We start from the raw sequence: 26,203 nt of genomic DNA on the forward strand, positions 1-26,203 counted from the left end.
ATTTTGCTCATTTTCTCAGTGTACATTCTTATACTTTTTAAATTTTATTTAGTAATCCAGACATACATATGTAAATAAATCGAGCTTTTTTTGCTTATATCTCAGCTATTTGTGAGACATTTTTTTTTTCTTTTTTTAAGCAAAAGCCTGTGAAGTGAAACATGCCTAAAATAATAGTTTTTGTTTAACATATGGTCTGAAAAAATGCGTATAACTTAGTTATTTTTTATTCGACAATCATATAACCGCATTCGACTCTAGGAGAGATGAATTATTTCAAACGTTTAAAAAAGTATTCGTGGGATTCTCGTGTGTCTCTACAAATTTTGAATATTTGGGTCAAGAATTTATAAAAGGAATTGGAATTCTTATACGTACTTATACCAAGTTTTCATATTCATTAAAGCCGACATCAACGTTGTTATTTGTTATTTTTGTTTGTTCGTTTTTTTTTTCAACTGAATTTTATTTTGTAATAGATTTACAAACACATGTATTTATGTATGTAGATGTATATTCGACATTTCAGTAGTATGTTTTCTTCTCTGAACGCGTTGAATTATTTACCCGATGAAGAATATTTATTTTTTTTTAAAGAAACATCCCAAAGAAGCCTTATAATATGATTTGCGGCCTTTACATGGTATTCAAAGTGGTTCATAAGTATCGACTTTCGAACTAAGAAAGCATCATGCAGAAATAAATATGGGCGTGTGAACAGTCTGTGAAGTCTGCTAATATTTATAGGTACATATTTAGTTATATAAAATTATTTTCAATGATGAACTATTTACGTGCTACTTACGTGCAGTGTAAACATGTATGAAATAACATAAAACATGTACATATACAAGGTGGCGCAAAAGTAAACTTCCGATGTTTTTTGGCTGTAATTAAAAAAAAATGGAAAACTTTTATTCTTCTTGTGGATTATTTTTATTTGGTCTTTTAAATTTTTTTACATCAAGTCGATAATATGATGTCATGTAAATGGCCGCCGCCACAGGTGATTGTCATTTGAGCTTCCGGCGATAGGTCCTCACATTCTTGACGGATATTGTCTTTAAGAACTGCAAGAGTCTGAGGCTTGTTGACATAAACCCGCGACTTCAAAAAGCCCAACAAAAAGAAGTCTGGAGCGGCCAGTGCAAATCGCCAAAACGGGCGATTAGGCGCCCGGGAAATGCATCCTTCAGCATATCGGTTGTGGCACGTGCAGTGTGTGCCGTTGCACCGTCCTGTTGGAACCACATGTTTTCCAATCCCAATTCATCAAGTTGCGGCAAAAAGAACTCGTTGATCATTGCTCTGTATGGCTCACCATTCACAGTAACCGTTTGGCCCGCGACGTCTTCGAAGAAAAAAGGTCCGATGACTCCTCCAGCGAAAACAGCACACCATACAGTGACTTTGAGCGGGTGTAATGGCTCTTCGTGGGTTACACGCGGATTTTCAGTGCCCAGAAGCGTAAATTTTGCTTATTTACGTACCCGCTAAGATGGAAATGGGCCTGATCACTCATGATGACGAAATTCACGTTGTGCCAAAGTCACCGACCGATTATTGGTTAAATAAATAGTCAGCAATATTCCGCGTTCTGGAGCAGTGTAGCGTAACATTGTTTATTAACGTGTATTTCGCATGTGTTTACTACACAAATGTCAAAACAGAACTGACATTAGGGGCCAATCGCAAAATTTATAGCATTTTCTGATAGGAGGATTACTTTTGCGCCACCTTGTAAATACATTATGTATTTCGAAAATTACCAACGATTTATATGAAAATTTAGAACTAACCTAAACTAATTTGGATCTCCACAAATCACATTTTCTTCAATTTTATATTTATTAACTTTTAAAGTGACGGAATTTGTCAAGGTTTTTTTTTCACTTCGAAACACTAAGGAAATACAAACAAATTAATATCAATTCAATTTCATCGATTCTCAAAATTGTTGGAGTTTCCCCATCTACATATAAACATTAGGATTGACCCGCTTTAACCAGGTCTGTGCAGACCTATATGGGATTTGTATGGAAATACATAGTCAGGTCTCCTAAAAGTATGTGTAAATTTTTTTGTTTGGCATTCAAGGCACGAATACCTGACATGTGAATTCTGTAAACAAACCGGCTTTTTGCAATACATGCAATGCTACTTATGCAAATGCATTATTAATTTGTGAATCCCCTTACATTATACACAGAAAAGACCTACCATATGTATAGTTTCCTTTTTTAATTTTTCTTAACGTTCAAATTATTCATAGGTCTTCACAGACCTGGTTATGTCGTTTGAATCAAAATATTTGAAAATCTGAATCCGGATCATTGTGTCCGGAGAATGTTGCTTGCTCCAGGAAGTCATGAAAGGATTTGTATCTAACACGAAAAATAAATTTTTGCCTATAATGCTGCAACAAAAATTGTTTAGCAAACTAAACATTTGTTTTTGGCTGAGAAAATCTAAATTTTTGGTGACAATCCTAATGTACATACATATGTACATATTAACATACTTATTTATGCATGTGTTTATGACCAAGAAATAGTTCTACTCAAATATAGTAAAATACTTATATTAATTTTTCTCAAAACATAAATATAATTGGATTACAAACATTTTTATTCATACGTGTTTCTAATACGAGAATAGAAGTGGTAATATTTCTCATATTAAGTGCATTAAGAAAACCAAAACAGCTTAAACTGAAAAATACAATATTTTTGTGTTTTTAATGGAATTAGATGTGAGATTTTATATTGGATAATGGTTTATTATTAAATTTAAATATTTAGATAATAAATATGTAATATTTTCTTTTAAATGTTTGTTTCCTAATATCGAATACACATACATACATATTATTTAAAAGAAATTCAAATGAATTTAGGCATAACTGATACAGAATATAATTGGGAGTGTAAATAGAATTTGAAATACATGAACCAAAACAACAAAAAAAAAAAAACAAAAAATCAACAATTGCATATTATAAGTTCAATTTTAAACAAAATAAAAATGTATGTGGGTTTTTTTTTATTTAAAACTAGTCACATATGTAGACTTACCTTCAATCAACCATAAGAAATCAATAATATTATTTAGTATATATTCACCAAATTTTTATTTTTTTTTTACTTTGGTTCGAAAGAATTTATTCTTAAAATTATATACATATATTCTCAAAACAATTCCATTAGAGCATTCAGCACGAATTGCTTTGGTTAAAAGTTTTAAAGAAAAACGTGTGTTAAGGTTTTTTCCATCTCACTCCTTAGTACATACCAAACCAAATACATTAAAGTAGCACATCCATAATATGATGGTTTCCAGCCATTTTATGATTCCACCCAAATCAAAATATGATCATGTAAAATATGGTAGCCGATATATGATCATAATATGTTGTAAAACAATCATTTTATGATTCCAGCTCAATTATAATATAATTATTTTTAAACCTATTAGATAACATGACCATGTTATGATTGCAACCACATGATCATATTATGGAGTATTTGTGATCATGTCATTATTATAAATATAACAATATGTTTTCATTGTTATCATCATTTAGTTGTAAAAATCAAGCACAAAGTATTGTGGTTACAAATATGATTTTCTTTTTTTAATAAAGTTGTTATTTTTAAAAATAGAAAGCTAAATATCAGTGAAGACGTGTACCAATATCCATTAAATATATTCACCAATACCGCGGTTTGCATCGTTTCGAAGCTGAGTCTTTTTAAAATTTCTGTGATTTCGAAGTTGCGTCACATGGCTTCGACGTTGCGTCGCTAGTGCTTCGATTTGTGTCGTTTTTGTTTCAGTTTGTGTCGCATGTCTTCGAAGTTGGGTCTTTAGTGCTTCGATTTGCGTCATTAACATGGTATTTTTTATTGAAAAATCTATTATTAGTGTATTTTGTTAACGTATTTTAATGTATAAATTACTACGACGCAACAAATCCGAATACTAATTCATTTATCATCTACACAAATTTTATTTAATTCACAAAATGTCAAAATATTTTGAGGTGGGAGTAAATTAAATATATTCCATACAAAATACACATTTTCATATGTGTGTGGGACTTAAACCGTAAACTTAACTCGGGATAAAAATGTTTCTTACGAAATCAAATAAATTTATATAAATGTTCATCAAATGTTGTTATCTTATACGTGATATTTAAAGAAACAGATATGATCATATATTACATATTTATGTGCTTTGTTCAGACCACCTTATGGTCAAAAAATAATGGCGTTTTCTGGCTCAAAATATAGCATATAACATATTTTGTACCACTAATTAAAGTGTTACATTTTTAACGATCACATGCAATTTTCTTTTTTGTAGCTTCTAAATATGATAAAATAAATAAATAATTTTTGCTTCCATTTTAACACTTTTAATAAAAAAAAAAATACAAAAACTAATAAACTTCAAACAAATATTTGTTTTCAAAAACAAGATCAGCTGTTTAAACAGTGCTGCCTTCATAGAGAAATCTTATATATAAATAGGCCACACGTTTTTTTTTGTGGTACACTTTTAAGTATGTTATTGTCCACCAATATTGATGAAACATATATGATTTAAAAGTTTCCTTTTTCTATTTCAGTTATAGTGAGCTAGAAATTTTAAATGTTTTAAGTCATGTACTTTGAAATTTTATAAATGGATTAAATTATCTGAAAGAGTTAGAGAAATGTTTTTTTTTGTGTACTACTCAGCAGTGATGGGATTTAATAGTGCCAAAACTACTTTTCACAAAATAAACCTAATATGTATCACTTTTTAACACAATTTGTTAAAAAGTAATGGTAATTCAATCGAAACATACTACGTCATTTGCTATTAGCCGCTTTGAATTCGTATTTGCAAATGACATAAGGTGTTTATGATGGCCTCAGGCTGGGTTATGACTAGAAGATTTAAGATTAAATTAAGTTTAATCTGCGGATGTTTTGGGTTGTCGATTATTTTATTAATCAAGATAAAAATTATAATTTTGATCAAAATGTATCTGGTCGGATTGATAAATTTTCGGAGCCTTTCATTTAATTTGTTTAAGTTAACTTTAGCAAATTTTACTATGAAGAAATTAAGAAACGTGTGGTGAAAAATGTCCCCAAAAGAAATCTAAATTCGATACCACCACCACAGACAAGTTAAAGTATACTTCTGTCATTGTAGCCGACTCTAAATATAAAACTTTAACTCAGTTAACAACAGCTGTTCAGCTGTTCTTCACCAAGTAAAAAAGTCAGTCGTAAAGTAGGTCTGGGTTGATTAACAACTCGCGCGTCATTGCAATTATTTTTTAAGTGCAATCAGGCCCGTTTTAGTTTTTTTGCCTTCGACAATTTTGCGTCTCACTCTGGCACGTGTGTGATGTAAGGCTTCGTATAACGGTTCCTGTTTTACGTCGTTTGCACCAACCGCGTGTCTTTTAATTTGATGAACCCTGGTGGAGACCATTAAAACTCTTCGTTACTGGAGTACCAATTAAAACTCATATCGTGAAGTCTTTTAAGCTTTCCAGCTTCCTATATGAAGATATAGGTCGACTAGGGACTTACTTAAATCGTGTGGGATACCCTGGCGTTTTGGTTACGTACCCTTGCCATCAATTTGGAGAATTCAAAAAAAAAAAAAATAAATAAAAAAAGTAAAAAAGTTCGGCAAAAAGTAAAAATGTTTATGTTAAAAGATATTGGGAAAGATTTTGTAATTATTTAACAGTTATCAATAAAATTAGAACCAAAATATCCTAAATATGATATTAATCTTATCTTTTCCATTTTTCCACCACAAACTGTGCCAAAATAGTATCGAGTGTTCCATTGTGCTACTCAAAACGTAATAGTGCCAAATCCCATCACAGCTACTCAGTTGAAAATATTTGCAATTATTTAGTTATGAAGGTGTCTTGTCGTAAATGAGCTTTACGTTAATATGTATTTATAAATGTACAATATAAATAATTGACATACATGTGTAAAATAGATGAAATGTAAATAATAGTATAAATAAATAAATAATAATAGTTGTGTAAATTTATTAAAAAAAAAAAACTTAATTTAAACGATGATTTTTTAGCACAAAAGCAACAAATTCTAGTTATGAGTTATCAATATACATATATATTTTAGCATTTAAAATCGAATCCACTTATTTGATGCTGTGCCATTTTTATTATAGGACACTGTACTTACAAAAATGTATATGTATGTGTGTATAAAGAATTATTCAGTTTAATTTTTGTGTTTATTAGAAATTCTTCGCTTTATCTTGTTTCACTGATTTATCAGAGCTGTGTTCTATTAATAGTTGTACGAGTTTTTATCTTGGAGCAACTAAATGTCAACTTAAGCACACAATTACTTCACAATGATGGGAAGGCAAAATAAAACTTTTACTCGAGATAAAAAAAAGTTCAGTTAAAACACAATGGCAAACTATGAATGTATTATATATAAAGTATATACATATATATATATCTACACATACATAAATAATATGTATTTGCCATTACAGGAAAAGTTTCTTCCATTGTTGTAATGAAGACGTCTGATGAGACAAAAGCAACCTAAATTTTAAAATTAATGTGAAACTACTATCTACTTACATATATATATATTTGTAGTATACATACTATATATATGGATGTGTTCATGGAAAATTTATGAATGGATGTGCCAATGTATTTGGACATGCATATTTATATACAATAATTGTAGATCTATGTACAGATATGTATTCGTACAGGTATAATTATGTGTACAGTGACTCACACTGAAAATTGTCATCTTTTGCAGCGAGAAATGAAACAGATTTTTATTTCTTTTTATATCGACCTTTTCGTAATTATTTTTATTGACTGTTCTAATCATCTAAGTTACTGGCTTGGGTGGAATTAGGTGAGAAAATTCTAATATTTCAGCCATTTGTGGAACGATTTTCTCGATTTTAACGAAATTTATTTGGTGGATTGTTTAAAGTTGATTTCAACATACAGACGGACGTTGCAGAAATTGGCGTACACAGAAATTGCAGAAATTGACGTACACAGGGTATACACAAAATAATCGAGGTAGTGAAAGATATATAAAACGTTAAAAGTTTAGAAAAAAGCAACCTTAAAGAAAATTATCTGGAAGTCGTAATTTGAGTCCAAAGTAGGAATAAGTTTCTTGCCAAAAGTGTAGTGACTCAATATTTAATGCCTCATATTTATACGCTAACCAGCAAAAAAGTGAGGAAAATGAAGTAGAATATGCACCACAAATAGATGACCTGAATAGTTAAAATTTTAGTGAAAAACCAATGAATTTTACATTATACATATGTATTTTCATTTAATAGATGTTGATGTTGTTAATATTTGGAAACATTGTACTTCATATAAACCTATTTTCTGATAGTGTAAAATTTCGATATTTACATGTTATTTTTAAGTAGAAAAATTTCTATTATTCTTCTATTCAACAAGAAGTTATTAACAATAAAAAATATTAAAATTCAAAGTGTACTAAGGATTTTGATTTGAACAAATGAGCCTTTAAAGAATTTTTAAAAATCAATGTTAACATTATGATGTTAGTTATAATGTCATTTCATAAAAGCATGAAATGTGTATTCGAATTTGTCGACGTAATTAAAATATGAGTTCCATTATTTTTTACTGGGTATTCGAATGATTCGATTATATCCATAGATTTTTTCTATACAAGAAACCGAAAATCATTTGATTAACAATAAATTTGGTTACCACGACTAAAAAAATCTATGGATATAATCGAATCACTCGATTGGCAACAAATCACAGACAAATATTCTCAGGAATTCCCAAGAAACTTTTTCCCGAATAGGAACCCTAGATTGGATGAGTGAAAACAACTTTAAAGACATTTTTCATGCTATTGCAACGTTTAAGGATATTTAACATTTCTATATTGTAAAATGTGAAAAATAATCAATGGTTTTTGTGAGTGTAATTTAGCTCTCATTTTGAAATTTTACATGTGTTTTGGTATTGTAATAAAAACAAAATACATGTAAAAATTCCAAATTCAAAATACTCGCTTGTACTATAAAAACAGCAGATAAGGTCAATGACCCAATATCTAAATGAAAGTTAACTACTCTGTTTTTGTAACTGCCTTTTATTTGTTGTAGATTAAGGAAAGGACATCTATAATTAAATTGTATTATACATAAATACAAAAACTAACGAATTTTCTTTAACGAAAAGTTCCCATATTAGCATTTGTTTTAAATATTTCATTATAATTATAAATAATATGTAGCAGATTTTATTTTTTTAAACGCGCGATTTGTATAAAAGTCCTAGAAATGATTTTACTCAAAAACTAATTTTTAGAGTAGTTATAACTTTTTACAACTACTAATACATTTTGTTATCAAGTCATAAGGTCCATAATGTTGTTCTAAGGTATTTTGAGGTCAAAAAAATGTTCAACCCTAATTTAAATATAAATGTCCATATGTTTTAAGCTTTTATTTTAATTTTATTGAAAGATTTTCTTTTCAAAGTAAAAATATGGCCACCTCATTTATGAAAATTTCTTTGAAGAAGAATGTTTAATGTTTTAATGCGACATCATTTTGAAACTCGAGTGAGTCATTTAACTAAATAAAAAATAAAAATTCCTTGTGAAATACATACTACATACTACTTACAAAGTTTGAACATACATACGTACGAAGGACCCATTTATGTTTGTACAGAAAACGTACATAAAAGTATAGACATAAAGTCAATCTAATAATACATGAAAGTATTTGGCCTAGTTTATTGTACATGATATATACATATACATACATAGATATGTATGTATATAGAATACATATATGTACATATATAGGAATATGTATAAATATCTATTTCCGGCATAAACAAAAAAATTTTTATTGTTAAACAGTATATTAAAGAATGTCCCAGCTTTAATTCACTAATAATTTTCATCAAAAACTCATAATCGTATTTAATATGTACTTTAAATTTTGTCCACATATTTACATAGATGATGAATGGAACTGCATTTAAATGTACCCCGTGACTTATTAAGGATGTACTTCTTCTTAACATAAAACTTTGTATACGGATTGTCATAACTAATAGTTCTATAAACTACTCCTTTGTTATCGTTTAATCAAACAATTGCATCCAAGATGTGTTAATAACAGCAGGGAAATATAAGTAAAGGTTATTTTTTAAGCCCAATAGTTCTTGAAATTGTAAATAATAACACAGAAAAACTTAATTTTAATCAAAAAAATTGTTTTATTCGAAAGATCAATGCATGGCATTAACATTTGAAAATGATTTCGCGGTGTTATTCGTGAAGCGCATTCTGTACGTCAAATTTTGCTCCGCATTCTGGGCGTATGCCACGAATAACACGATGTAGGTCTCCAAGGCGTAAATTTTTGCTGGTTTATCAGCATAAAACAGTGACTTCACGTGGCCCTAAAGGAGATAATCTAGATTTATCAAGTCGCACGACCTTGGAGGCCAAGTAACAGGTTTATTTCTCGAAATCAAGTTATTTGTCAAATTTTGATTTCAATAAATCGATGGTTACGGATCAATGTATTCCATATTTCAAACAAAAAATCATTGATAATGGTGCGGTAACTGTTGTGTATTGGTCTCACTCCATATCCGGCAATTTTGTTTATTAACAAACCAAAAAATTAGCCTCATCGTTGAATACAATTTTGCGATAAAACAGTTGTCTTTAAGATGTGCGACTCGATGACTGGGTTTCAAAGTAAATTTGGTTCTTCAAGCGTCAATCTATTCATGATGATTTGCCAGAGTATACTGATCATAAATGTCAAAAAGTGAGCGTAATATGACAGTTCGTTGATTTAAGGACTAATTTTATGTTAAATACAACATTTAACTAATTGCATAGAAATTTTGGTTAAGTTTTCCGAACGTTAATCCAAATTGATCGAAATCTAAAAATTCTAAAGCTTATTTTTTTAATGAATTAATTTAGAATTTTCACTCTTGTTTTAGACAAGTTTAAGTTAAGAGGAAAGAATGATGCATAAAAGAGCACCGTTTTTAAAGTGATTATTGTGTTGGTATGTAGTTTCATGAAACGTTTTGATTACATATGCGTTGACCATATAAATATATTAAATTTTAAAAATATTACAACCTATTTATGTGCTGCAAATTATCTTTTGCAAAATATTAAAATTTGTTTTTTAATATCCATTATTTTTTTGGAATAAGTTGTAGGCATTTATTATATTCTGCCCGGTTAAAAATTAATGAACATATTACTGTATTCAAATACATATGTATTTATCTTTTAAAATTACTTTTATCGTTGGGAAAATACCATAAATGTTAAGCAATTTTTAGAATTTTGTTATTTTGGAGCCGATAAAAAACGTTAAACTACTTCTAAAGTTTATGCTTTTGTTAATCTTTAATATGAGCATAATTTCGTAAAATTACTTTTGTTGAAAATAGAATATTCTGAAAAATAAACAAACTTTTAGGTTTGCCCTTATTTTATTGCATTTTTTCTGCACAGTACTTTACATACATAAATGTTTACACTTTAAAATTTACCTACAACTCAAGTAAAATAATAATTTTTGAATGCATTTTATTTTTAGATTATTAATTGGTCATTATGATGGAACTTGAACCTCGAGTTGCCTTGTTGCAAGACTTACGTTTACAGACTTTCGATTCAATACGTTTTGCTTCGTATCGGACAGCTTCCAAACTGCGTTATATTCAAAAGTCGACAAATTTGCATTTAGTCGATATATGGAATGTTATTGAGGCGTTTCGTGAAAATGGTCTAAATACTTTGGAACCACAAAGCGATGTTAGTGTGGCTCGTTTAGAGACGCTTGTATCATCGCTGTATCATAATCTGAACAAGCGTTTGCCGACTGCTCAACAGGTTCCAGTTGACTCGAAGGCTGGATTGTTGCTGAATTGGTTGCTAGCTGCGTATACCAGGTAAATTAAATCGAACTGGAATTTTTGTGAATAAATAGTAATCGCAAGTGCTACAATTGCAGTGATAACTCTGGCAAAATACGTGTGTTCTCTATAAAAGTAGCTTTGGCTACGATGTGCTCCGGCAAGTTGGTGGACAAGTTAAGATGTGAGTAGAATGTTAGATGAGTGCAAAAAGAAGTGGGATTTATAGCAGCCGTTGCTTGTTGGTTCTTTAGATATATTTTCTCAGATCTCAGATGGTGCTGGTCAATTGGTTAGCTGGAAATTGGGTGAATTTTTAAGAGAGGTGCTTGCTTTGCCGGCTGCTGTATACGAATCACCTACTTTTCATTATAAAGAGGGATTGGAGGAGCAGATATTTTCTTCTGAAAATAAGGTCACTGTTAATGATTTCATGGCAATACTTATGTCTGAACCGGGCCCATCGTGTCTCGTATGGTTACCTTTGCTGCATCGATTGGCTACAGTTGAAACGATTGTACATCCGACAATCTGCTCTGTCTGTCACAAGGAAAACTTCACTGGCTTTCGTTACCGTTGTCAGCGGTGTCACGCCTACCAACTGTGCCAGGAATGCTTTTGGCATGGCAAGACATCACTGAACCATCAAAACGATCACGAAGTCAAGGAATACTCAAGTTACAAATCGCCCAGCAAACAGATCGGTCATTCGTTGCGCAAAAGTTTCCGATGTGTGCCCGAGAAGACGACTCAAGTGTTGCCACGATTTCCTGAACAGCCCGAGAAGACACTGAATTTGTCACATATTGTGCCACCCTCACCACTGCCTTCGCATAATGGTTTCGCTGATCCGACAATGCTCCATGGCTTAGGTGGTGCTGTACCAGGAGGTGGGGGCGGAGGCTTGCCCAGCGGTCTTATGTTTGATCGATCTAGCACCATCGATTCAAGAGCCACCGGACGAAGTATTGACAGTGCGAATGGTATCTCATCATCACGGGTAGCAGCTGCATCAGCAAATGATGAAGAGCACCGTTTAATAGCTCGGTATGCAGCCCGACTTGCCCAGGAAAATCGCGCAGTGAGTTACACCTTTTTGAATTGTCTATAATGCATATAATTTTTGTATTTTATCATGTAGCCCAGTACCAGCAGTGCAGCCAATGCCGACAATCAGCATCCGATAACTTCAGACAACTCGCGCGCACAGCGGGAGCTTATAACACAACTAGAGTCAAAAAATAAAGAAATTATGCGTGAAATAGCGAGGTTAAGGCGACAACAGGAAGCAGAACAGATGGCACCTGAAAATCCTGCTCTTATTAGTGAATTACGTGCATTGCGTCAGCGCAAAGGTGAACTCGAAGGCCATTTGGGTGCCTTGCAAGATTCACGGCGGCAGTTAATGGAACAACTGGAGGGTCTAATGCGAATGTTAAAGAGTCAACAAACTTCTTCACCAAGATCCACGCCGAATTCTAGCCCTCGTTCTGGTAAATCACCTCCTATGCCAGGCGGCGGTCATTCAGTGGTAGGCAGTGGTGGTAGCGGTGGTATAAACGCCCTGGGAACGTCTCCCATTGGATCGATGCATACCCAATCGTCTGTCCACTCATTGATGGGCACTGGGAATGTATTGCGCTTACAACAAACAGCCTCGATGAATCAAGGTTCGTTTAATCCAAATCAAATGGATCATGTTAGTCCACAAATGGGTGGAGAAATGCGAGGCCCTTTTAGCACTAATGGGAGTGGTAGTGAGTATTATACTTATTTTTCTTAAATAAAATAACTCATTTTAAATTAAGTATTATCTATTGAGTTAAAATATCCAGATACTGAAACAGAGCGGTTCATTTGAAAAATCTATACACAAATAATTTACTTATGTGCATCCTACAGATCACAATCAAATTAATGATAACAACTATGTGCATGTCAACTTACCGAATCCGAATTCGGTAACTTTAAAATATAAATTAAACGATCTTATAGATTTTTCATGGATATTTGGTGGAATTATTGTCCTTTTGGTGGGTAATATGAGTGATCACAGATTTTTGTCCTTTTTCCTCTAGGACCTCTTATTACCGATCTATGAGTGATTTTAGATTTTTCATATAAAAATCGATATTTGGTGGGAAATATGAGTGATCACAGATTTTTGTCCTTTTTCCTTTAGGACCTCTTAATAACGATCTATGAGTGATTTTAGATTTTTCATATAAAAATCGATTTTTGGTGGAAAATATGAGTGATCACAGATTTTTGTCCTTTTTCCTCTAGGACCTCTTAATAACGATCTATGAGTGATTTTAGATTTTTCATATAAAAATCGATTTTTGGTGGAAAATATGAGTGATCACAGATTTTTGTCCTTTTTCCTCTAGGACCTCTTAATAACGATCTATGAGTGATTTTAGATTTTTCATATAAAAATCGATATTTGGTGGGAAATATGAGTGATTACAGATTTTTGTCTTTTTTACTCTAGGACCTCTTAATAACGATCTATGAGTGATTTTAGATTTTTCATATAAAAATCGATTTTTGGTGGAAAATATGAGTGATCACAGATTTTTGTCCTTTTTCCTCTAGGACCTCTTAATAACGATCTATGAGTGATTTTAGATTTTTCATATAAAAATCGATTTTTGGTGGAAAATATGAGTGATCACAGATTTTTGTCCTTTTTCCTCTAGGACCTCTTAATAACGATCTATGAGTGATTTTAGATTTTTCATATAAAAATCGATTTTTGGTGGAAAATATGAGTGATCACAGATTTTTGTCCTTTTTTCTCTAGGACCTCTTAATAACGATATATGAGTGATTTTAGGTTTTTCATATAAAAATCGATATTTGGTGGGTATATGAGTGATCACAGATTTTTGTCCTTTTTCCTCTAGGACCTCTTAATAACGATCTATGAGTGATTTTAGATTTTTCATATAAAAATCGATATTTGGTGGGTAATATGAGTGATCACAGATTTTTGTCCTTTTTCCTCTAGGACCTCTTAATAACGATCTATGAGTGATTTTAGATTTTTCATATAAAAATCGATTTTTGGTGGAAAATATGAGTGATCACAGATTTTTGTCCTTTTTCCTCTAGGACCTCTTAATAACGATCTATGAGTGATTTTAGATTTTTCATATAAAAATCGATTTTTGGTGGAAAATATGAGTGATCACAGATTTTTGTTCTTTTTCTCTAGGACCTCTTAATAACGATCTATGAGTGATTTTAGATTTTTCATATAAAAATCGATATTTGGTGGGTAATATGAGTGATCACAGATTTTTGTCCTTTTTTCTCTAGGACCTCTTAATAACGATATATGAGTGATTTTAGGTTTTTCATATAAAAATCGATATTTGGTGGGTATATGAGTGATCACAGATTTTTGTCCTTTTTCCTCTAGGACCTCTTAATAACGATCTATGAGTGATTTTAGATTTTTCATATAAAAATCGATATTTGGTGGGAAATATGAGTGATCACAGATTTTTGTCCGTTTTCCTCTAGGACCTCTTATTACCGATATATGAGTGATTTTAGGTTTTTCATATAAAAATCGATATTTGGTGGGTAATATGAGTGATCACAGATTTTTGTCCTTTTTTCTCTAGGACCTCTTAATAACGATATATGAGTGATTTTAGGTTTTTCATATAAAAATCGATATTTGGTGGGTATATGAGTGATCACAGATTTTTGTCCTTTTTCCTCTAGGACCTCTTAATAACGATCTATGAGTGATTTTAGATTTTTCATATAAAAATCGATATTTGGTGGGAAATATGAGTGATCACAGATTTTTGTTCTTTTTCCTCTAGGACCTCTTAATAACGATCTATGAGTGATTTTAGGTTTTTCATATAAAATAGATATTTGGTGGGTAATACGAGTGATCACAGATTTTTGTTCTTTTTCCTCTACCTCTTAATAACGATCTATGAGTGATTTTAGATTTTTCATATAAAAATCGATATTTGGTGGAAAATATGAGTGATCACAGATTTTTGTTCTTTTTCCTCTAGGACCTCTTATTACCGATCTATGAGTGATTTTAGGTTTTTCATATAAAAATCATATTTGGATTTTTGTCCTTTTATTTGGTGGGTAATATGAGTGATCACAGATTTTTGTCCTTTTTCCTCTAGGACCTCTTAATAACGATCTAGGTTTTAGGTTTCTCATATAAAATTTAGGTTTCTCATATAAAATCAATATTTGGTGGGTAATACGAGTGATCACAGATTTTTGTTCTTTTTCCTCTAGGACCTCTTAATAACGATCTATGAGTGATTTTAGATTTTTCATATAAAAATCTATATTGATAATATGATTGATCACAGATTTTTTACCTCTTATTAACGATCTATGAGGGATTTTTTTATATGATTCGTTTAATGACTAAAGTTGCAAGTATTAAACTTTTACTGTACAACATTGTAAAATGATAATTATTTGTATATGAAGTCAAGTGAAAAACTCTGTATCAATAAAGGAACCTGATTATACCCACAACCAAAAATAACAACCTATCTCGGTGTTGTCTAGGAAAATGGTGTTTGAAAACCTGACAGATCAATTGTTGTCCTTTCATGTTTCATGATTTCAAGAATTTAAAAGAAAATACGTTACGTTCAGATTGATCGTGTATTTCGACCACTAATGTATTGTGTGTTTCTTTTCATTTAAAATATATTTATATAAAATATATATACATATATAAGGAAAGTTTTGAATTGTTTATATAGTTTCCTATTGAACAGTCAATAGGAACTTTGCTAGTTCTACCATGGTTCAACCAATAACGATAATTTGGTTTTGAGCACGTTGAATTGAAACTCTTAAAAAAATATTTATATAAGATTTAGAAACTACGAGTGTGCACCCGTATATGCCAAATTTTATCAGTGTCGAATGGTGGAATTCTGGCCTGGATCTAGTAGTGGACAGAATTATCTTATTTTCAACAGTAAATTCTCAGATATGAGCGAATTAATATGATTTTCTCTTTTTTGTCTTCGAATATTGTCTATGTATACATATATTAAATATTCAGTTTGTTTGTGTTTCGTAAAAATCAGAGGCAACATTTTCAATAATTTATTTCGATAAACTGAATAGTCTGTTAAAATTGCAAAGAAAACATAAGCTGTTCACAGATTCTTAACATTACATTACTTATAAATTTAAATAATAACTTGTAGATACCATAGATCAACGATATAATACTGAAGAGTATAAAGAAGCCATTTATGGAAAAGCAGCAGATAACCCATATTGAATATAAGCCCTCAATATGTACAATGATAAGAGTGTCTATGATTTCAGATTGGTTATGTTACTTCGATTGAACAAACATTTTGGTTAAAATTGTAAAAAATTTAAAAAAATAATGGAGTTTACAAAACATTTCGAAATTCTATGGTCTTGAATGAGTTGCATTTTTTGGGGATGAATTGGTATTATCCTTTAGTTTGTATGTTTTTAGGATGTCATTTATCTTGACTTCTTAATAACAAAATCTATTTAAATCAAGTAAGTGTGCTGTATTCAGTTGTGCCGAATCTCAATTATCCTTCACCAAAGTAGACCAAAACAATTTTACTGAAAACTATATTTTGATAAAAAAAAAAATTTGATGAAAAAAAATATGTAAAGAAATGTTGGTGACCCATCATTGTTGGTCTGAAATTATATCTCAGCCATTTGGGCCGATTTTTCCGACTTAAAATAGCAACCGAAATGGTTGTGAGTTGATCTCAACAGACAGACGGACATCGGTATACCCTTAACACTCATGATGAAGGGTATAAAAATAGGAAAACGTTTTTTAATAAGGTCTGCACATATCAAAATGGTCCTAGCATAGTCGAATAGACCATTGAAAGAAAGTTATTTAAAAAAACGGTATTACTTTTTTACTATAAAAATATAAAAAAGTAATACAAATTTGAGAAAATTTTTACTTTAAAAAATCGTCTTTGTGGGTAAGTTTTTTATTCCAAAATGAGCCGAAAAAATGTTATGGTACATTTGGTTGTAGGGCCCAAATTTGGTTATAACCCCAAAGTGTGTATGTATGTATTTTCAAAAACATTTTGGTGTTGGGTATAAAAAATTCGGCATAGCCGAAAATAGCACTACCGCATTATAGCTTAATGTGTTAAATTGAATATTCATTAAATATACTATATGTAAATTTTTGAAACACATATTATACAAATACATATTTATTATTCGAAATTAGTTAATCCAGCAGATTGTATTCCAAATGCAAATTATGAATTTAGTGAAGAGATTTTTAATTCTGATTCCAATCCATTGTCTACACTTCTGAATGAGTTAAATACAGGTAAATGTTGATTTGAATACATTCTTCAATGCTGCAGTAGTACGTATCCGTGTCATTGCTGTGATTCATCAACAAAGTTAATTTATAAAATGCTGTAATATTTGATCCTCCCTCCACCTTAGTATTAAAGGCATCCGCTATTTTGATGCGCGTTTGCACAGACACACGTATCCCTAAAACGGTGGCTTATGATCAATCATATTACATACATACATATGTACTTTTTACTAATTTACCGATGTAGAATTCAACATTTTATTGAATTAATTGTTACATTTAAAATAGCAGCATAGCATACATATTTGCATAGTTGTACGGTTAGTGATGTTTGTAAGTTTGTGTCGTATATGTTGTTAAATAAACGTATGTGTGTGTGTGTCTTTGCAGAACAAGCGATTAAAGCTTCGCAGGCCCGTTTTATTTTGCCTTTAGGTAAGTGTGTCTGTCTGCCTGTCATGTGTTGGCCACAATGTTTGATGCATACATATGTATGTGTAACGATAACGATAATAAGATAGCGTGCTTCTTCATTGGTTGAAGTTACAATAGTAAACAACAAATATATGTATGTAAATGTAATTTTTGTTTTTGGTTTTAATTTTTTTAGATTACTTTCCAAATAGACGTTCGAAGCATAAAAGATGTAATTGTTAGATTTATGTCTCATGGCTCTGCTCTATCTATGTACATATTTAATTTTGAAATGTTCGAAATTAAAAAATCGATTTGAATTTGAATTTCAATTAATCTATTGTTTATTGTCAATATTTGTATTATGTACCCATGTATAATTATAATATTTAATGCACTATGTAGACATACGTCATATAGAAGGTGGCGAATCAGAGGACGAAGATGAAGAGTATGATAATTTCGACATGGATTACAGCTTTGGTCGTCTAAATCTTGGCGATAGTGGCATTTTTAGTCTCCAACAACAATACGAAACATTTTTAAACTCTCAGCATGACAATCGCGCCGACCCCGAAGATGTAATTGAGTTTCATCTTGTGAATGATAACGACATTGAATTAGATTCGGATCTTGACATTGCCGAAGAACAGGCTAACATAAACCGTATAATGGGATATAAAAACTATCCAGAAATCCTAATTGATGATCCGGATGCTGGTTTTCCCCTACTGCATGAAATCGGTGAGACAATCGATGAATTGCAGTTAATTATGCACGCCCATATTATGAAATATAGTTTGAGTTTATAAAAATATTCAGTGTTAATATTCTCGTTGTTTTTACTGTTACTGTTACTCTTACAAAATTACTTTTTTGAAACAAATCCCAAGGTACAATTATTATTTTTATTATTTTCCGATACATCATATCCAAGTTGAAAATCCCTATCAATCAGATAATAGAGAGTTTCAAATTGGATTTGTGTACGCATAACCAAATTACGATATCATTAGAAAGCTAGATGCTAGATTTTCAATATACACGCGCTTCTTTTATGATCCATTCTTTGAAATTTTATAATTTTCTGTTTTCTGTTGCCTATTGTCTAAATTTTTCAATACTTCCAGACTGAAAACATTCCTAACCAATCAATCTCTTTATCATAAATTCCTCTAGTTAGTTTGTTTTTACGTGTAGTCTATCAGATTTAAGTTTCATGTTTGAGCTATTCATAATTTGTAACAAAATCTCTCTTTGGCTAAATTCGAAATATGTTACAAATATGATTTCAAGGTAGAGAGATTTTATACAATATTATTTAAAAAACATACATACATACATACATATGTAAATACTTGCATAAAAACCAATATGTCAAGTAAAAGATTATGATGTAAATAAAATAGAAATACATGTGTACATTTAGTTGAAATTACATACAAACTATAAAATTTATTATGCCTTTCCTCTTACATTATTGAACTATGTATGTACTCACTCCAACAGTGAATGAGTGTTGTTTCACAAAAGTATTAAATACAAAAATAAAAAAAATAAAAAATTTTGTTTTTTCAAAATTCTGTAAATAATTGTCATTCGAATAGTTAAAAAATGAGTAATCTTTTGTGCATTTGTTTAAATAGGAAATATCTATCTATAGGTTTATACATACATACATATACATATGTTTAAATATCATAATATACAACATACATACATAGATAATTTTCGTGTGTATTTGTAAACGTTGTTAAAACTATCTATTTTCGTATCACAAATTCTACTCCCCCTTGTAAATCATATTGCTCTACATAAAACTTTTTAATACATCTTACAGATTTCGATGACCCACAATCTATCGATTGGACGGATAAGGTAAAGAAAGATTTTGTCTAGTTAAAAACATGCTTGTATGGACAAACAAATAATTTTTCACAATAGTTACTGCAATACACATAGTTGTGGAGAATCAGGGTTCTATTAGCTAATAACCGGGCATAACGTACGATTTGGAAAACATATGAAGTTAAATATTATGAGCTAATTTTAAAGATTCCATCCAATTGATATAAATTTAACACGGTCCTAGACGTAAAAGACAATTTCATAACAATGTGAATGAATATTTTATTTTAAATATTAACTTTGTGGTTTATCATGTTGTTCCACTTTTCATTAATTGAACAATATCACAATTTACTTATGTAGATTGATACACAATTCAAAATATTTTATTATTGTTATCCAAGAAGAATCCAGCAAATTTTGTACAGAGATGGCATTGGTGTCTTGAGAATAAATAATCAGATTTACGTTTAATTCATTAAATTATTGTGACAAGTTCAATTTGAATTTGAATTTTGTTTTGTAATAAATTATATATTTAATAGTTATTTATTTGTCCGTAAATGTATATGCTTACTGATTTGTGGTTACATACATATGTAATTATTTTTTTTTTTTTTTAAAAAACAACAACTTTATTTTGTTATTGTTCTTTTTTATTTTAGACTAATTCAAGCGGCAGCCAATGGCAGGAACAATTCGCCCAGTGGTCTTTACATACTCAAAAGAACTAATTCCATGTTTATTGTTATTTAAAAAATTAATAGAACTAAAACAAAAACTTATTAAATTATATGAAATGATTTGTAACTTAGTTCAAATGCATACATACTTAAATACATACATACATAATTATTATATGATCTTAATATATAAACATATACATACATAAAAACCTATTATATACAAAAATATATACTATTTATTAACAACTCGTATACTTAACTGACTTGAAGACATACATACTTAGATACTGAAGATACTTAACATAAATACATACATAACGGAAATGCAAGCGTTTTTTTTTTTTTTTTTTTATTTAATTCTAATAATAATTAAAATAAATAAATGAATAATATTTTTAATATTTATAAATTAATAAAATATTTAGTTTAATAAAAAATACCATAAAATTAAGTTTTTAAAAGTCGATAGAAATAATTCATACACACAAACACACACATGTACGTATAAATTATTTGTTACTTAATGAAAATGAGAATAACATAAATGGAAAGATACGTATGTACTTTTTTTCTCAAAATTATTTTTAAAATAAACTCTTTGCTTAATCTTGTCAAAAACAAGTTTTACATAAAACCATTTACTTTTTATATAATATAGAATTTCAGCATATATGTATGTAATATTAAAATGCATTTGTATTAAAAATATATTTAAATGATTCATAATCTAAAAAGCGAAAAACTAATTTCCCTATTCATTGATTAATACACCAATTGACTGATACTAAACACAGCAAACATAAAACATTTCCCTAAAATCAAGATTGTTTTTAATGCTTTAAATAATAATAATAAAACGTAATAATATGTTATGAACATATGTATCTACGTATGAACATTAGAATCGCCACAAAAATATTTTAATATGGAATTTCTCAAATGTAATGTAACTTTTTTTTTTAACTCCAAACGGCCTTTTCTAGTGTCCATATGTATATATAATAGCTGTGCCTACAAAAACAGCTATGTGTAACTTTTGAAATATTAATTTTTTTTATTTTGCCATCCTAAATTTTGGAATTTTGATGTGTAATTTTGTATACATAGTTTTCGTATAAAAAATGTTCTTTACTCTGCTGAAAAATCTTCAAAATGAGATATTTAGCTCTTTTTGTAGGCTCAGGTAACTAACTACATTTTCATAAATACATAAAAATATTCAAACAAATATTAAAATATGAATGGAAATAGCAGACGAGATTATTGTTAATTATAAAATCTATAAACATAAATATAAATGAATACATAAATTGTGCGTACTTAATTAATCATTTTAAAATAGAGTTTAAACAAATAATTATAACAAACACTTAAAATGAAATATGAATTTCAAGAAAAAGAAAAACTTTGTGCATAATATAAAAAATATATGTACATTGCACACGCAAGTACATGATGAATTTATATAGACAAACAAAATAATAAATATAGCAAATGGCAGTTAACAATTGAATTATTTATTTACAATTCTAGAAGTCATAGAAGAAGTCTAAATTAAATAGTGATTTCAATAGCGTGAACCGTGCAAAATTCAATTGGCAATGAACGGACAATTTTTAAAGAAATTTTATTCGAAAACCTTAACATTCCATCTCCTTAAAAAGATTCTGGTAAGTTAATAAAATATAATTTCTGCTAACATTATTCTTTAAATAGCTTTGATTCAAATCGAATAAGAAACAACAAGAATTTAAAAAAAAAAACAAAAAAAACGACCATATAATACCCTACAAAAACATTTTTCTTTTAAAATTTTAAAAATTTATTTTCGTGAGTGATTTTTCGGAATTGGGCCTTATAAATGACCTGGATACTTTGTATAAATATCCCGGACACTTAAATTCGTCACACTTATAATAATAGTTGTGCTTCAAATCCCATAATTTAAAATTTCAATCAGGGAGCATCTGGTTTCCTTGGCATATTAATATAATATGATCATTCATTCCAACTCCCAGATACCGACTTCCTTTTCTACTTTTCAACAAAAACACAACTAAAGAAAAGTAAAAATAAAATACATATGTATGTAGTGTGTAAGTTAGAAAACTTTTACTTTTATTATTTATGTTTGTGTTTATTTAAAGCAATAATTTGTTAAATCTTTGAGATTCGCTTTCAAATTAAAATGAACAATAATTTAAATTAAACAAAAAAAAAAAAATTAAATTAAAAAACAATATATAAAAATATATGTATGTATAAATGTGTAGAAAATAATTGCAATGTTTTAGTTCAGATTTTATCTAAACATCTGTTCTGAATGGAGAATATATTTTGATTACTGTGCTTATTCAATCAGTGCGACTTGCTTGTGGCTAATCCTCCTACTGTGTCTCTTTGTTATGTGCCAATGAGCAAAATCCTATGCGGCTTTTATTAGTTGGAAACGTATATTTCAAATTCTTTGTAAGCCAATTCTTCACCACCATAAGGAATGTAACAACAGCCATGTGATGGTTGCACTTTTCCGACAGTGATGGTACCATCGTGAGTGGCGCGTCCAACAAACAATGGTTCGCCTTCAGCGGTTTCGCCACCGGGGACAGCATTTGGTGGAATGTTGCCATCGTTGATTGGCACCCAGGTACCGCCACCAGCGCACATAACTTCATATTCACTGTGTCCGTGTTCACCACCTCCCCAGGCAATATAGCATACACCATGTGAGGGATGTAGTTTACCAGGGATCAGATCACCCTCATGTCTGGCACGGGCAATGTACAATTGTTCACTGCCATCGAAGCCACCCTCCATAGAGCCGGGAGGAATTTCACCATTTGCAGCGGGTACCCAACAGCCGGGACCACTACCAGTGGGTGCTGAGAATCCCATTGCAGGTGGTGCTGATGGAGCAGGCTCTGTAAGGTAAACAAAATTATTTTAGATTTAGGCCACGTCAAATAAAATCATTAGTGTGATAATTACCATCAATAAGCCAGTTACCGGTGGCACCCCAACCAGTGCACACGCCCACAAAGTTGACAGGGAACAAGCCGGGGTCTTCATATGACATAAAAGCAGCAGCTTCACCTTCACGACCAACGGTTATCACATTGTCGTACCAGCGAACCCAAAAGCCACGGAATTCTCCTGCATTTAAAATACCCTCAGTGGGGACTTCAACGACATCGGGCTTTTGACGATTTTTACGAATCACCGACTTTGAGTTGCTCCAGCCACCCAAAAATACTTCATACATGGGATCGGCTTCTGACGGCTGAGATGTAAGAGCCAAGTGAGCATCATTGGCGCAACGAACCTTAAATGTGAAAACACCACCAGAAGCTGGATAAAATTGGTATTCCAACTTATCGGGAGTGTTGACTTCTGCAATTAGAATAATTTAACCAATAGTTTAATAAAAATATTCCAAATTATGATTTCATTTATACATTTCATCGAAAAATTCCAAATAAAGTTTAACAAAATACAACACCTTTCATTTACAGACATATGTACATACATAATTCATTTAACATGTTCCATTTAAGTTTTACTCGATTTCTAAAGATTTTGTGTTAACTTTCAATTAACAAACTGTTCACAATCAATGCTCAAATTTGCAAACTGAATACATAGTACATATAAATCATTTAGCACATCATTCGAATATATAATAGAATTACTCAGAGCTCAAAACAAAACACATGACATCATCATCTATTATTTCGCAATGACTCCCTCTAACTAAATTCCAAACTTTGCATGAGAGAGGTTTTAAATCCACCGATAACGGCAATAAGAAAAGCCGTTCATACATATTTATGAGTATTAATTTGTTATTTAGTATTTGCCTAGTTAATTAAACCTTTTATACTAGAAGACAGACAGACACCTGCCTGATTCGGTGTGTCATTACAAATTATTTTATTTATTTATTTATTATACTAAATCTGAATAGGTATTTAAACATTTTCTATTTTTATATAAAAAAAAACATTTGGGAGATTTGAAATGAAATAAAAAGAGAAAAAACAATAAGATCTTTGAATATAGTACATACATACACATATTTGTTTATACATATGTTTGGATGTATGTATGTATGTATATGAAGAATGTGAATTTAATTCAAATGTACAAGTATATAAACAAAATGACAATATTTTCTGGTACAAAGATGTATACATATTAATGCTCGTAAACAATTAAAAAAATATTCAAAACAAACAACTTTTTTAAATAATTTGGTAGGTATATCAACAAAAATAAAATAATATTTGAGATCGTAGAAATGTACAGTTTTCAATTTTGAAACATCACTAAACCCCATAAAAAATAAGAGTAAGTAAGTATTAAAAAACCGATTAAAAAAAAATCTACTCATATCAAAAGATTTGCAACCTTATCTTAAATAAACTGTACTTAAATAAAACCTTAATTTCTATAGGTCTTATTTATAATGTTTTACTAAATTGGGATAAAAGAACAATGAAATTTTTTTCTAATTGTATAAAAATAGATAAATAAAAAAAACAACGTTATAGCAGCCTGAAATTTTCAATCATTCCAGTTCGTTATAGATTAATAATTTACGTTTATACTATGATGATGTTCTGCAGTATTGTCTTTTGAATATATTGTTGCTACTTTTTTGAGTCGATTTTTTTTTATTTTTTGTCAACAACCTTTGCATACCTTAAATAAATAATAAAGCAAGTTATACAAGTATTCATATATCGCGTATTTAATGCAAGAACGACACAACTCACAATTTAAATTGTTTCAAAGTAGATACTAAAAAACTGTTCTATAACAGAAATCTTTCAAAATAGTTATATTTTTTTTTTAGTAATATTCTTTAATTTATTGAGTTGGAAAGATTTGTGAATACATATACAATTTGAATTAAACATATTTAATGAATGATAAAAGTAAAGTGAAAATAATTTTTCATAAAACTGTGTGGTTTGAGTTGTGGCGTTCTTGCATTTTGTGAGCGATATACTATGTCCATATGTACGTGTGCACATTTGAGTTGTTTTTTTTATTTTAACAATTTGGAATTTAGCCAAATCTCCATTTAGTGAAATATAATAGAGTAGGAAAACTTTTACTTAAATCACAAAGTATATAGTAGTACATACATATTTATATACGAGTAGCCATGTACAACACATTCTATATTGAACATCTACATACATATTTTCATAAATATGCTGGAATATTTTCAATTACACCAGTTAAAACTATTTTCACAGACAAAAAAAAAAATCCAAATTATACTTACCAATTGGCATTTTGATTATTATTGAAGAAATTCAAATAGAAAACAAAATTAATTTATTATTAATTAATTAACAGTTGAACGTTTTGATGATGTTTCTTTACTGAAATAAATCGATTCTCTACTTTACACAACGATTTTCGGCTAACGACTGATTTTAAACAAACAATTTGAAAATCTCTCAACCTAAGCAAAGAATTACTCCAATACTTGTATATACTTACATTTTTGTGTGTGTGTATATTTGTATGTATAGACTTGTGTATATAATTTGGTCATTAGCATGAAGACCGTCATAAACTAAAATATTGAATTTTCGAACTGATATTACTCAGGTCGTTTTGGAAATGAATGTATTTTAATTGAAAAGCTTTTAAACGCTGTTAAAAAATGTCAAACTTTATTTTCCAAACAGACGAAATGGATGAAACTAATTTTATTTGAAACTGTATATTTTAACTTATGACGGTCTTCTTGCAAATCAGCGTAGTATGTCTACAATATCTGCGTACGTACGAATATGCATAGATATTAAATTATAGGTCATCACGAAGCAAATACACAACATTTGGTAGCGGTTTTAACATTTTGGTTTA

The 26,203-nt window shown here is 30.0% G+C and overlaps 2 protein-coding genes across 3 annotated transcripts in view; one reads left to right on the forward strand and one right to left on the reverse strand.

The window, feature by feature from the left end:
- Dyb (Dystrobrevin) overlaps positions 1-21,825 on the forward strand; it is a 28,773-nt gene extending 6,948 nt beyond the window's left edge. Inside the window, exons 2-7 of one of the 2 annotated variants that reach the window (XM_065511190.1) lie at positions 10,681-11,035; positions 11,098-11,183; positions 11,254-12,080; positions 12,141-12,756; positions 19,624-19,661; positions 20,297-21,825. In XM_065511190.1, coding sequence (XP_065367262.1) covers positions 10,698-11,035; positions 11,098-11,183; positions 11,254-12,080; positions 12,141-12,756; positions 19,624-19,661; positions 20,297-20,365 — 1,974 coding nt within the window. In that variant the 5' untranslated portion in view covers positions 10,681-10,697 and the 3' untranslated portion in view covers positions 20,366-21,825. The remainder of the gene's footprint in view (positions 1-10,680; positions 11,036-11,097; positions 11,184-11,253; positions 12,081-12,140; positions 12,757-19,623; positions 19,662-20,296) is intronic. The other variant, XM_065511191.1, reaches the window with a different exon arrangement.
- A 582-nt stretch (positions 21,826-22,407) lies between these two features.
- Positions 22,408-25,768, reverse strand: LOC135960178 (C3 and PZP-like alpha-2-macroglobulin domain-containing protein 8). Its single transcript, XM_065511407.1, has 3 exons — positions 25,611-25,768; positions 23,306-23,707; positions 22,408-23,238 (listed from the first exon to the last, which is right to left on the reverse strand). The coding sequence occupies exons 1-3, from the start codon at positions 25,618-25,620 to the stop codon at positions 22,757-22,759; spliced, it is 894 nt and encodes a 297-aa protein (XP_065367479.1). The 5' UTR covers positions 25,621-25,768; the 3' UTR covers positions 22,408-22,756.
- Positions 25,769-26,203: the final 435 nt, after the last annotated feature.

This window comes from Calliphora vicina, chromosome 5 (genome assembly GCF_958450345.1).
Source record: "Calliphora vicina chromosome 5, idCalVici1.1, whole genome shotgun sequence".
Lineage (NCBI taxonomy): Eukaryota > Metazoa > Arthropoda > Insecta > Diptera > Calliphoridae > Calliphora > Calliphora vicina.